Genomic DNA, 14,953 nt, shown 5'->3' with positions numbered 1-14,953 from the left:
TTGCCCTCTACCAGACTCCTGTACCCCACTGGTCTGGGTCTGTCACAGTGGTTATAGGTCATCAAGGGTCCCAACAAAGTACGTGTACCAATGGGACACTAATCTTACATTTGGTACATCAGGTCACGTAACTGGGGAAAGTCCCGGGTATTATCAGCATGGGCACCGGTGTACCTAACAATAGTGTTTTACCCTGTTATGTTATATTTGTCTCCTGTTTAATATAATTGTGTTGAATATATTGTATTTGTTTGTGTTATTTCTTGGCAGTCTTCAACTATCTGGTAACTGGGGATTACCCTGTGGTTAGAATTTTCCTCCCAAGTTGCCCTGGTAACCCTACCAGGAAGGAGCAAAGGGGGGGTGGAGGTACCGCCAAATAAATTCATAGAAAAAAATACAGATGATACACCCTGCTGAGTGGGTGGCGGGATCCAGAAGAACCCAGGCCTGTCCATCAAAACCTGTAAGCAGATTGGCATTAAAGAAGGTAACCAGGTGGAGAGGGGGCACTACACGTGATTAGTTCAGGCATTGTACCATCTTTACTCAGATTGGTGAAGGATTACTCACACAAATAGTTCCATAACGGTCAGTAGGACTACTCATATGAGTAAACACTCAGTAGTCTGAATAAGTGTTGCACAGTCTAGCCCAAAGGAAACAGACTCCCTAGCTCTCAATACTCTCATACACACAACACTAGCTGAAGTCAATTAGAGTTGTCAGCCCTCTATCTTTAGGATACTTTTGCCAGAGTGTTGCTTTTTTACTAATACACTGTACAATTATTTCTCCCTGTAGAGATGTTGCTGTGGGTTAACTGAGGTTTCTCCCCCCCCCCCATCAGAATAAAACCAGCAGTCAGAGGGATAATGTAGCTAGGGTTACCATATTTTGAGTGTCCAAAAAGAGGACACTCCACGGGGCCCCGGCCCAGCCCCGCCCACGCCCCCGCCCCAACTCCACCCCTTCCCCAAAGTCCCCGCCCCAACTCCACCCCCTCCCCTGCTTCCCGCGAACATTTGATTCGCTGGAAGCCTGAAACAGGAAGCAGGCAAGCTGGGGGGAGGAGGCGCGGCCCAGTCTGGTCCCCTCCAGCGGCCGGCCCCGGCGTCTCCAGCCTGGCTCGGCTCGGGCCCTGGGGTGCTGGCCCCGGGCCAGCCCCCGGCCGGGTACCCCCGGGCCAGCATACCCAGCGGCCACCCAGCACCCAGCGGCCGCCCAGCACCCAGCGGCCGCCCAGCACCCAGCGGCCGCCGGATTTTCCTAGACATGTTCGGCTTTTGGGGATTTCCCCCCGGACGGGGATTTGAGTCCCAAAAAGCCGGACATGTCCAGGAAAATCCGGACGTATGGTAACCCTAATGTAGCACACATCCTATTTATTTTCAGAAGCTGCTCTCTGAGCTGAATTGGTCTCCCTTCTACCAAATATGACATGCTGCAAACCAGTGATAGAGAGATATACACAAGATGCTTCAACTGGGGTGAAAAAAATCAAGTTTTCACCAATATTTTTTTTAAATAATCACTCTTGCCTCCATTTTTCTTCTTTGTCTAAATGTAAAGGCAGAAAACAGCAATTTTGCCATCAAAAGATGTTTGTCAAGGGAAATGGCAATTTTTTTCCCGGATCATTTTCATACCCTTTTCAATGCAACAAGAGTAGCTTCCCAGCTACTCTTGCAACAAGTGATGGGCCAAGAAAGTGGTAATCAGAATCCCTGATGAGGGATAGGATGGAGTTTGGATTTGTAACCAAATCATGGATAGGTTTGGAGTTGACGGAACTGAAATCTCATGAGTTGTTCTCATTATATTATAGTGCTGCCTACAGGCAAGTTATTGGACCATTTCCATGAGATTTCCATTACATCCAGACCCAAATACCTCTTCAAAATTCAGGTTCTGCTTCAGGTCCATACAGTAAGAGCATGTTCTCTTTCTAAACCACTCGCTGATTATTTTATTTTATTTTTAAACTGCACATTTCCTTAGAAAGGCAAAGTTGTTTGTGAAACAGTTTGTGATCCTTCTGATAAAAGTCATCATCGTAAGATGAAAATTTGATTGCAAATAAAAGTTACAAATAAATTCACTCTCAGCTTAAGCAAGATTACTGATTATTAAAAGAGAAGTCATCCAGCTAATTTATTTTGCTACATAATTTTGAATGCCAGGTGAATGTAAGAAACATAATTTATACCTTCCACTTCTGCCATGTCAAAATCTGGAAAGGGAAAATCTTACTGGAAAAGAATATCAGCCTGAAGGAACAGAGATAAACACTACAGGCTCCCCTTTTGTAGGAAGGCCAGAAGAGGTTGCAAACCATAGGACCTATAGAAAGCTTAGGAGCTGAAAATTTTAAAATCCTAACCAAGCACTGCAGATGCTGAGATATTCTGTGCAGAAAGCTGCCCCTCCACATGTCTCTCAGCCTCTCCAGCAATTTGACTCTGAGGGCACTCACAGTTTGGTTGCATCCTGACTTCCACTAATGGCAACACACCTCTTCATGCAGAATGGTGTTGTGGACACAGGCGACATCCCAGCAACCGACACATGGAAAAGGAGTAGAGGTAGCCAGGTTTCCTCTTCCACACCTCCTGCACATTTTTCCTGCTTATTTTCTGAATTTTTTTCTCCTTGCCACACTACAGGTATAGCCTAAGAGCTTGTGTATTGCTACAGGTCAATTATGTGATGCAATTGTGAAAAAGGCTAATATTCTGGAGTCTATTAATAGGTGTGTCATATGTAAGACATAGGAGGCAATTGGCCGATTCTACTTGGCACTCATGAGGCCTCAACTGTTGTAGTGTGTCCAGTCTGAGTGCCACACTTTAGCAGAGATGTGGACAAATTGGAAAGAGTCCAGAGAAGAGCAACACAAATTTTAAAAGGTTTAGAAAACGTGACCTATGAAGACAGGTTAAAAAAACTGAGCATTCTTGAGAAAAGACGACTGAGAGGAGACCTGATAGCAGTCTTCAGATATGTTAAGGGCTGTTATAAAGAGGACAGTGATCCCTTGTTCTACATGTCCACTGAAGGTAGGACAAGTTGTAATGGGCTTAATCTGTAGCGAGGGACATTTAGGTTAGATAGTGGGAAAGCTTTCTAACTATAAGGATAGATAAGCACTGGTATAGGCTTCCAATGGAGGTTGTGGAATCCCCGTCAGAGATTTTTAAGAACAGGTTGGACAAACATCGGTCAGGGATGGTCTAGTTTCACTTGGTCCTGTCTCAGCGCAGGGGACTGGACTTTTGACTTCTCGTGGTCCCTTCCAGCCCTATACGTCTATGATTCTATAAGTTCACTATATGCCACCAGTCAGACAGTTCAGTATGTGGGGACCATTGCTAAATGTTTGTTCAGTAAAGATGCCTACAGAAACCACCAATTCAAAAGCTGTAGGATGCGCTAGTTAGTACACAAACAACTGCTAAAAAAAGTCCTTCCTGGCTCTGTAAACCCAAAACTGAAAGCAAACATGGCTCATGAGATACTAATTCTTATAACAAGAACTAGGACGGGGGGGACAATCTCTCTGTTGAGAACCATTCTGTGTGAACAGAAGGGAACAACTCAGTGCAGGACAGAGATCACACTTATTATGTACATATAAGAGCTAATGCCTTTCAAGAAATGAACTGCTATATTCTGCACTAGGTGAAGTAATCTTAAACATAGCCCCAAGCCCAGCACATTTCATTAAGCTAGTTTGGAGATCACAAAAGTGTGGATCACTGTGGCAAAAATATCCATTGGGAAAATAGGTCACTACCTCCAAGTCATCAGTAGATGGAAAAAGCCACCAGGTGCCACAGTTCTCACCTGACAATCCAGGGGTAGTTCTGTTTATGACCCCAAGACTGAGACTTGACCTGGCAAAGGTCAGACATATCACAGCCCCTGTTAATTCCTGTAGATGCATCATCATACTATGAGCATCTTCCCAGTCTTATATGGACTGAGATCTAACCAGAGCTGTCAGAACTATTCCCTAACTTCGGTCAGTTCCTTGGAAAGCACAGATACCACTGTAAAATGAGATCTAAGTGTTATGCACACATTGGTGACACTAGTGACCTAAACATGTCAGCCACCCATACATTTTGGGCAGCTGGGAGGACAAGATGAAGCTCTGAAGAACCCAGCATGCAACAGTCCTTGGGAAACAGAGTAAATACTCATTACCACCCTTTGGGACCTCTCCAAGAGGAGAGAACACACCACGATGGGTCATCCTGTAGGTGATTCAACACAGCCTCAATGCAATGGCATCAATAGATGCCAAAAGATCCAACAAAAGCAGTAGACACATTTTGCCTTCCTCCACCATCACAAGGAGATTGTGGCATGGCAACAATATTGTCTCCACACTACACCCATGCCTGAACCAGGCTAGCAAGGATGAAGGATGTTCATGAGGTAAAGATGTACCTGGTGTTGCTCAAACAGCCTCTTCTCAATAACCTACACCAACTGTTGAAGTTGACACCAAGTGTTAGTTTCTTGAGCTGAGGTGTATTTAAGTGTGGCTTCCATCATTCCTTCACATGGGAAGTGTTAACACTTCTTTTTAATAACAGGCATGAGACCGCCCCATAGATCTTTACCAGTCATGAGAGGCAAAGATCCAAATCTCAAATACTCAAGTACAGCTCCATAAATACATCTGAGATCATACTAAAAACAGAGACAAAGTTCAAGCAGAGAAAATGGTGCATTTCTAATCTTCTGCACTGACACTCCTGCATGATGCCAGGCAGACCAGGCCTTATCCTGGTCCATCTGTTCATCAAAGTAGACAGAAAACTCCTTGTGGAAAAAAAAAATGGAGCTCTATAAAATGGTTAAACTAACTCCAACTGTACACTATGCTTACACAAATCTAATACAAAAACTGACAGGAAACACTACTTCAGTCTATGACAAGCAACAACAAAAAACAAAAACAAAAGCTTTCTACTTGAAACATTGCTTCAACAATAAATCTGACTGCAGGCTTAATATTGCCACCAATAATAACTGAAAAAAAATTCAGAAACATCTTCAAGGACTTCTTTCAGCTCATACGCCCATTAACCTAGGTTTTCAGAACAGTTATCCCATGCTTTATTGCAAGATTGATTAGATGCCACTCAGACAGCTCTGCCGTGTGATCCTCTACTCACCTTCTTTTATACAAAGACACCATGTAAGGAAAATACATGCAATGCTCCACCATTATTCAAATTGCAGGCATCTAAATCCTGTTCGTTTTATAGAAGCTATTGACAGTGCAGCTCTTGTGCTCCTGGCATAATTGCTAATACAGCCCTCAGCTAGGTAACAGGCAGGTGTCCCTGGTTAACAAGTAGGGCACAATAGCTTCCAGGTTGCTACATGTCATGAAACATTTAAACTAAGCTTCATATACAAGAGACGTAGAACAGGTGTGACACACCAGATTACTAATAAGAGACTGACATGGATCAAGGTTACAAAAGCATGGATCATGGCAGATGGCAGTACACATTGATTCTTGTGGCTGCTGTAAAGTAGTAAAGTCTAGAAATAATTCTCAATTCCCCCCCCACACACACACACACTTCTGTCTTATTTCAAAGAGTTTCTCAAACAGTGTGGAAGAGCCACATTTGAACATTTGCTCAAAGCCTTCCTAATCATCTTTTAAAAAAATGTGTCAGTGTGTATGAACTTCCCTATACCCCAGGGCACATTACTGTGGAGGAAGAATAGGAAAGTATACTGCACACTTAATTGTTTCTGTAGGCTGAGCTCACAGCAGACACCAGAGGCTCTTTGCATCCTCCATCCCCCCCTCCCCATAAGCTCCGTGTGCATCCCCTTTAATGCCCCCTGTGACATTCTATCGTTTGGGGGAGCGTCCTGGAACCCCATATTCCTCATTTTTATATGATCCTGATCTTCCATATAAAGCATGCATTGTAATGCATCAGGGGAAAGTTTATGATCTGCTGAAAGTCATTTCTCTATCCATATTTTTATATATATAAAATATATATATATATATAATCATTAATGCATATGAAGTTATGAGAATTGTGTTGTATGGTGGTCACTAAAACATGCTGTAAGTTGGGGAATCAGCCAGATATTAGCTTCCCAGAGGCAACAGCAAGGAAAGTAACCAACACCTGGGCAGGATATCAATCAACACATCAACAACCATTGTCCAGCAAGGTAGCTACAATGCAATGACTCACCTGCATGAGTCCACACCAGGGGAATTGCTCAACCTTGCTGGAAGACTCAGCATTGCCCCAGACATGCCTGGACTTGTGTTTTCCAAGCACATGGACTGAGGGTATAAAACAGAGTAGCCATATGGTTGGCCCCTTCTCCTGCCCCCACCTATGCTGCAAGCAATTAAGACACTCAGAAGAAAAGACTCCAACAGAGGAGATTGGCCCACATTTCAAGGGTGAAATCTGTATAATAAGGACTGCAATATCCAATGGGGTGAGAAAAACTGCTTAATCTAGTTGTTGCCCAATCTAATAGTGTTGAGAGTTTAGACTGCTTGCTTATATTTTATTTCTTTTGGTAACTAACTCTGATATCAAACGGTAGGCAAAAAGTCACTTAAAACAGTGGTGGGCAACCTGCGGCCCATCAGGGTAATTCACTGGCAGGCCATGAGACAGTTTGTTTACATTGACTGTCCACAGGCACAGCCACTCGCAGCTCCCAGCGGCCGTTCCTGACCAATGGGAGCTGCAGGAAATGGCATGGGCCACAGGGACATGCTGGTCGCCACTTCCCACAACTCCCATTAGCTGGGAATGGCAAACCACAGCCACTGGGAGCTGCAGGCGGCCATGCCTGCGGACAGTCAATGTAAACAGTCTTGTGGCCCACCAGCGGATTACCCTGACGGGCCGTGTGCCGCCCATAGGCCGCAGGTTGCCCACCACTGACTTAGAATCTACCTTTTATAGTCAATAAATTTGTTTTACTGTTTATCTTTACCAGTGAGTTTGTATGAAGTGAGTGGCAAATCTGCTCAAGTTTGACAAAGGCTGGTGTATGTCCATTTAATGAACTGATTAATATATCTACATTGCTAATTTTGAGCAGTGCAAGACAGTATATTCCTGAGGTACAGTGCTGGGAGGATTTGACTCTGGTGCCTTTCCTCGGTGTGATTCATGAGTGGCTCTTTGAGCATTCATGCAATCTAGCTGGGTATGGGGCTCCACATTCTGTTGTGCTGAGTGATAACAGCGCCTGGAGGGGTTTGCTGCTGGTCACTAGCAAAGCATTGTGATAGACAGCCCAGGCTGGAGAGAGTTCAGGGGGCACAGCGGTCCCACAGTTCCAGGCTTCACCCCCGGGGGGATCCTATCACACCCTCTATTGCCCCTCTCGCACCCCACACCAGGATCCCACATTCTCCCCCCATTCCAGTGCCTGTGTGTACCCCCATTTCCCACCTTCCTCTCCAAGACCCTCCTATCCCCCTTTATCTCCTCTTCCCCTCATACCAAGATACCTCACTCTCCCACCTGCCAGAGACTTTAAGTGCCCCCCATTCCTCCCCATGCCAGGGAATCTATGTGCCCTCCTATTCCCTCTTCCCTCCTATGCCAGGAGTCACCCATTCACCCCTCCAAGCCCAGGACTTTGTGATCCCCTCTATTCCTCCCTATATCTGGGTCCCCTATTCTCTCCTCATACCAGGGGCTCAGGGTGCACCCCCATCATCCCCCATCCCCCCCACCATTCTTATTCTCTTATTTCTATTTCAGGGTGTCAGCAGTTTTAAACTGTATTGGCAAGTGGTCTTGGGAAGTGGTCTTATACTGGAATCTCTTAATGGCTTCTATCATGCTGTCCTTTCATCTATAGACAATTACAGAGGTGGCTGAAGATGCTTGGTCTGCTAACCAGATGTCAGATGTCCCAGGTATTTCCCCCATTTTTCACCAACATCAATAGGATTCTGCTCACTGATGCCTAGCACATTCCCTGAAAATTGGGGATTGATCAGATGGAGCATTCAAAAATTTTGCATTAGAGACAAATATCTAAACAGAGAAATACTGTTGAGTGGAATGCAAGGTCTGACAAGGTGAGCCAATTTAAGGAGCCCAATCAACCTGAAATGTAGTTCTTTTCAAAAAGTAAGATGTGTTTGGGGCCTAGCACCAGGGGCCCAAATCCTCATGTGGTGCTGCTACCACAGAACAAATAATTAATACAACTTATTAATATTTATTAACACTGGAACCTGAGTGGTTTATCAATCACTTTTTCCTACTGTTTTGCAAATGTCCTTTGTTACAGTGTGAAAGACCCACACATACTAGAGAGACTGACTGAATATACAGGGAAAACAGGGAAACAAAAGGCTGCTGACTGGGGGGGAGGGAGGTAAAAAAGTAAAAGTAAATGAGAAATGGTGGCAGATATTTACTCTCTAATTCCTTTCAGTTATTGTGATCTTAAGTGTCACTTATAACAACAGGGCATAAAACACTGTCAGGAAGACTCCAAATGCAGAGGGACTGCCAAGGTTCCACTGCACAAGGAGACAGACTGCAGAGAAGCCTTGCACTAGCTCCAATATAACATGAGGCGGATTTACTAGAGTGTGCGGGGGAAGGGACAGCAGCTTTAACAAAAACCCACTGCAGAGGAGCAACCCAGGGTCCACAGTCCTTCCTGTAGTCCAGAAGTGGGCAAACTATGGCCCGCAGGCCACATCTGGCCCGGGAGACTAGCCCCCAGCCCTTCCCCTACTGTCCCTCCTCCCCTGCAGCCTCACGTCGCTCGCTCCGCTGCCGGCGCAATGCTCTGGACAGTGGGGCTGTGAGCTCCTGGGGCGGCACAGCTGCAGAGCCCAGCCTGACGCGGTGCTTTATGCTGCGTGGTGGTGGCGGCGGCGTGGCATGGCTCCAGCCGGGCGGCGTGGCTATAGCACCGCCAGCCACCGGTGCTCCAGACAGCGCAGTAAGGGGGCACGGAGCAGGGGGAGCTGGATAGAGGGCAGGGGAGTTCGGGGTGGTGGTCGTCAGGAGGTGGGGGTGTGGATAGGAGTCAGGGTGGTTGGGGGGGGGAAACAGGGGGTTGAATGGGGGCAGTGGTCCCGGGGGAGCAGTCAGGGAAGAGGGAGAAGGGATGGGGCGGCAGGGGCAGGGGTCCCAAAGGGGCTGTCAGGGAACAGGGGCAGTTGGATGGGGCAGGAGTCCCGGGGGGGAGGGGAGCAGATAGGAGGCAGGGCCAGGCCACAACTCCCTCCCCTAACTGGCCCTCCATACAAATTTATGAAACCCAATGCAACCCTCAGGCCAAAAAGTTTGCCCGTCCCTGCTGTAGTCTGCAGTATCAGTCCAAGCAGTGACCCCTATGGTGATCTTCAGGGAACAGCAAGTGAAGGGAGAGATGACCTGATAATAGCACAGTCATAGCCAAAGAAGCAAAAACATGAGAAGCTGACACCCGTCTTTGGAATAAGCAGATATTTTCTTAAAACTGCTGATGTTTTTCATAGGTCATCCTTCCTAGTGGCTTCCTGTTCTGCAACTGTGTCTGTAGAAACACAGGCACAGAGTAAGCAGCAATAATGTTGTTGCCATATATATATTCTTCATAGTGAAAGCTGCTTTATTGCTCTGTGCTGAATCAGCAGGGTTCTGGGTTTTTCCTCTCTCTCTTTTTTTTTTTTGGTCTTTCACCAAACCACAACCTTTTGAAGACACAACCACCCCCAGTTTCCTTACACTGAGAACTCACTTCCGACTCAGCCTCTGACTTATTCTAGGTGCTGCTAGCAGCATACAACTCATTCATTCATCTTTTTTTGGGTCAAATGTGGGAGAAGAGGCAAAAGTGCTATGTGAACTAATATGAGTGAGCAATGACAAAGCAAATATGTTTAAACAGCAATTCCTGGGCATTAGCAAAACTAGAGAGAAAGCACCAATGGTACTGCGAATACATGACAAGCTTAGAACGCTCCCACATTGTGAGAAGAAACAACTGAATAGGTGAGAAATGAAGATTGGTGAATCAATAACAGTGATACTCACGCATATCACCGAAAGCCCCTTTCGTAACATTTGTGGCTTTCAATACCGTCACAGTTAATTTGTGCGAATACTGGTGTTCCACCTGGAAATCAAATGGCATGTGGTTAAACAGGAAATAAAACTCCAAAAACAGAAATAAATTGTCAAAATAGCTTTCATTTGTCCAAGGAGCAGCAAAAAGAAAAATCCCCTATTCAAAATGTAAGAGAAATGCATACAGGAAAGAACATCTTACAGCTGATGTGCACCCTTTAATTTCTTGTAGCTTTACTGAAAGTTAAGACAATGCATTACATGTAGCCTGATGTTCCTTCAGCCACTCCTACACAACAACATGTTTTTCCTCCCACACTTTTTTTTAAATTTTAGTTTCAATTAATAACACTCCTCCTCTCCAAGCTTGGTACCTGCTATGAGGCATTTAATTAGTCAATGACAGCTTACCAAGAAGTGAAAAGCTATTTTGCAAGATGTATTATTTTAGTTTGTGTTTTAACTCCCTTTCAACAATAAAAATGATACAATTATACCTAAATAATGTTGCTGAATATATATGTATATTGTGCATATACTGTATGCGTATAGTTATGCATACAGAGTGTATCTGTCCCGTATGTATCAAAATTCAGAGCATAAAGAGACCCTAGCAGAGTAACAGTGAAGAGTGAACACGAAAGTTCACCAATTCAGTTATGCTTCCAGAAGTTAGAATCTCATGCAATCTCAGGGACTTCCTGTTTTCTATCAGACTCTGAAACTTCAAGAGAAACCTCATGGTATGTCAGCACTCCCAGTGCCATAGTGCCTGAATGGAACCAGGAAGTCTAGAGACATGAAAATAGGAGGAAAAAAGCGACAGCCTTAATTTTGCTGAACCTCAAAATCTGGTTCAGGTCTGTTCTTATTTCATCCATCTAGCCCTCCAATTTGCCCATCCCTGTTATACTGTGGCACTGAAAGCTCGTTCCATATTTTATGAGCATTGTCATTGTGTATGACAATGTAGAGAACATAGAATGCATGGCCCCTGACCTAAATAATTTATAGCCCATACACATCGCATATGGGCAACAAAGCACAGGTCTGGGTGTTGGGAGACCCAAGTTCTGTTCCTGGCTCTGTCACGGACTCCAGTGTGACCTCATATAAATCACTTACATATGCCTGTGACTTATCATTATTCCTGTTTTACAGAGGGAAAGCTATGTAGCCACCTTTGTGAGGTGCATTGAGCACTACTGATGGAATACTGTATACTGCATTATTATTTTACATTTATATGGTAGTAGTGTTTAAAGACCACAATAAGGTTGGGCCCCATTGTGCTAGGCACTATACAAACTTATGATAAATGACAGTCCCTGTAAGCGCTATCATTAATTCTCTGCATTGATTTCTTAAGACAGTGACTTTCAGACGGCAAAGCTGACTAGCAAACAACTAAGTAACCGTGAGTCAGACAAAAACTCAGTAGCCAATCTCAACACATGCTCCTCCTAGCAGTCAGCAGTATGAAGCTTTGCACAACGTATTGCCAGACCGTAATGACAAAACATGAGAGAGCATTTAGAGTGACTCCAGGAGTATGTCTTCACTACAGAGTTGGCCCAGGGGATCAGCACCCAGGTTTCAGCCGCCAAGTTAGCCTAGCCTGGGTGCAAGAAGCCAAACCACAAAGCCATCCCCAAATTACTGTGTTCTCACCAGTGCTGCACTCCTCCATGTGTCTCACTAGGGCTTCTGAGGCATAACCCATAGTTCTTTGCAGCAGTAAACTGAGCTGCCCTATGATTCCTTGACAATGGATTGTGGAAAAACTTGTCTGTCCTTCTGGGCACACAGGGAATTGTGGGAGGGCATTGAAGGACCAGCAGCACTTGAATGATTTAACCAATGCCCTCACTGCAAAGTGAGGTTACCAGCCTGAGTGAAAGCAGAACCCAGGTTCTAACCCACACGTTGCGCCGTGCCAGCGAGCCCAGATTGAAAGTAACGCCAAACTCAGATGACAAAAAGAGGGTTGGTGCAACACCCACGTAAGAGCTTAGGCTAACTCTGTGGTGAAGACATACCCTAGAAGTTTTAGCATGCCCAGCGCTTTTTGCCTCCCAGGCGCCAAGGCTTAAAAGAAAAAAGAAAAAAACCAACAACTTCTCCTTATCATTTTGACATTTGCAGCTTAATCGAGCAGTTTTACAAGATAGTTGGGGAAGGGCAGGGAACACTTTTCATTACTGCCTCTCAGTTTTTGTTTGCTTCTTGATGATACTTTACAACACAGTTAATTAGTATATTCTACCTCCACAGGACTCAGGTCTGCTGAACAACCTCTGCTTCACAATGTGGTGTTTCTTTATGGATGCTCTTTTAAAGATAGGGTTATAATTAAAAGCAGCAGCCCACAATACATAAACCCACCCACAGATCTCCGCTGCTAGAGAAATTTATCTTTTTGGAGGCCATTACTCTAGAGAACCAAACACCCAGGAGCAGAGAGGAAGGATGGACATTGAAAGTCAATGGGACTTGTCTCCAACATGCTTAAGTCATTTCTGAAAATGGAACTTAACTATATAAGTCACTTAGGCCTTGCAACACTGAGCAAAGCAACTTCTAAATACCTCTAAAAACCTGGGCCTTAGACACTGAGGATAAAGTTATCAAAAGCCATTAAGTAATTTAGGAGCCTGATTCCCATGTTCAAAAGTGACATTTTTGAAGATGGGACTTAGGGGTTTGACAATTTTACCTCAATTCCTCTTTCTCCTGCAAAAACTAACTAAACCTCTCCAGTGGAAAAGCAGGGAGGAAATCACTCAATCATACAGGCCACCTGCATGGATTATATGAGTCACAGGAATTTCTGCCAGGAATATTCTCCTTCTGATGGCTCAGTCCACTCTGTTGTAAGGTCTGAGGCTTTGTTCTTTGGCTAAGCTGTAGCAGCCATATTAGGAGAGACAGCAGCCATAAACTAAAGGCAGAAAGTCACATCCTCACATTCTATCTAAATTACATTTAAACAATGTAATATCAGGTTAAGAAGGAGACCCTGTTCTAATGGCACCCACTATCACCAGATAAAGAAACAGATCTTAAGGTGGCTAAAGAAAACTTAGTTTGATCACATTCTATCTGTCAAGAAATCACTTAATAGTTGTGGTTGTGAAATCCTCGTTTCTTTATTGTTTTGTCATCATGGTCCCCACTTCCCTATTGTTTATCTGTATGGTATCTGTCTGGTTATTTAATTGTTTGTCTGTTACATAATTAATTTTGCTAGGTGTAAATTAATTAAGGTGGTGGGGTAGGGTTGTTAGAGAATTTTGTTACACTATGGTAGGATTGGTTAAAAAAAAAAAATTAGTATAATGATCAGTTAAGGTACAGCTAACCAGGACTCAAACTTCACTATATAAACTGGGGTCCAAAAGGAAGTTCGTTGGGAACCAACTTCAGGACACAGCCCCAAAGATCAGAGCTGCCAGACCTCAACACTCTGCCAATGACACTGTGCAGAAACTGGAGTCCCCCAGATGGACCTGGTCCTGATTGGCCATCAAGAAAAGTTCATCTGTCTTATTGGGAGTGGTGAGCACTGTATGTGTAGTGTGTGAATTCTGTTTTTGGTGACTGTTAATTAATAGAGGTTATGTAGTATATTACTGTGTAAGGCTCTTTCACTGGTAAAAGACCCCGTAAACCTGCAAAAGATTAAGCCCTGAATCCACAGGGAAAGGGTGTTTGCCCGGCGCCCACGGAGTAGAAAGCCCAGAGCCCACAGAGGGATAAAGTTAGGTGCTTTTCAGCTGGAGCCCTAGGAACTGGGTAAAGGTGGGTGCCCTTGAGTGTGTGAGTAACAGAATTGTGCGGGTAACACTGTGTACATACAAGCGTAGAATTGTCATGAGTACACTCACAGCCATCTCTTTGCACCTCATTCCACACACATACACACTCCTCTCCCTTTCTTGCAACCCCTAGCTTACCCTTTCCTGTCTCATCTTAATGTCTTCCTGTCCTCAATAAAAACTCTAGTTCCTCTCTTACATATGAGGCAAGTAAGTGACAATTATTCACTATTCCTTTTTTTAAAAACTAGTTTAATTACATTTCACTTTACTACCATTATCCTGCGAATCGGAACAGTGCACTCAAGTTTCATTCAAACTTTTCTGTAAAGTGAACTGGTTTTGAATAAGAATCTTCTGTGCCTGTTGAGAAATTCAAATGGTTTCATATTTTTTTAAAAAGGTGCCCATTACCATTCACGCATGGAGATGCTGAATCACATAATTTAATCTGAAGACAAGATGTAACCGTGCACAAAACATACATCAAAGCATTCTGACTTGCATCAATTGTATAACATTTTTACTTCCTTGGTACCAAATAGGAAATTTAAGCAGATAATTGGGCTAGAGAGGAAAAGGATTGTTTTGTTTAAACAACTTTTATAAAGTACATTTCCTTCTTTCAAAGGGACACTGTAAACTTTTTTTAAAAATCCACACTCAAGGCTGTACATATTTTACCTATTATTCTTTCAATCAACACCTAAACATCAATATAACTGGAGAAAGAGAAATAATTTTCCTCCCTGTAACCTAATTTCTGTGCTTCTAACAGTGCAGTGAGTTTCACTAACTTCCTGTAAACTCAATAACTCACTCAGTCAATTTCCCCTTCTATTTATGTGTGAGGCTTTCATGAAAAAGAAAAGGGACAACATTTAAAAACTAGGAAAAGATTACCCCTAAAGTTCAGGATTTTGATTATGCTTTTCTGTGAAATTTCACTTTTCAACCAAAAAGTCATGAAAATTATGTCTCATTTTAACTCCTATTAACAATGAACTATGGTTCAACAGGAGAGGAGAA

At 43.9% G+C, this 14,953-nt stretch overlaps 1 protein-coding gene across 1 annotated transcript in view; it reads right to left on the bottom strand.

Annotated features, from left to right (window-relative positions):
- LOC112117842 (cytosolic phospholipase A2) overlaps positions 1 to 14,953 on the bottom strand; it is a 140,947-nt gene that overhangs the window by 91,734 nt on the left and 34,260 nt on the right. The window contains exon 3 of the mRNA XM_026655608.1: positions 10,074 to 10,155. Coding sequence (XP_026511393.1) covers positions 10,074 to 10,155 — 82 coding nt within the window. The remainder of the gene's footprint in view (positions 1 to 10,073; positions 10,156 to 14,953) is intronic.

This window comes from Terrapene carolina, unplaced genomic scaffold (genome assembly GCF_002925995.2).
Source record: "Terrapene carolina triunguis isolate 2854851 unplaced genomic scaffold, T_m_triunguis-2.0 Scaffold210, whole genome shotgun sequence".
In the NCBI taxonomy this organism is placed as follows: domain Eukaryota; kingdom Metazoa; phylum Chordata; order Testudines; family Emydidae; genus Terrapene; species Terrapene triunguis.
This window is presented reverse-complemented; position numbering and strand designations above follow the sequence as displayed.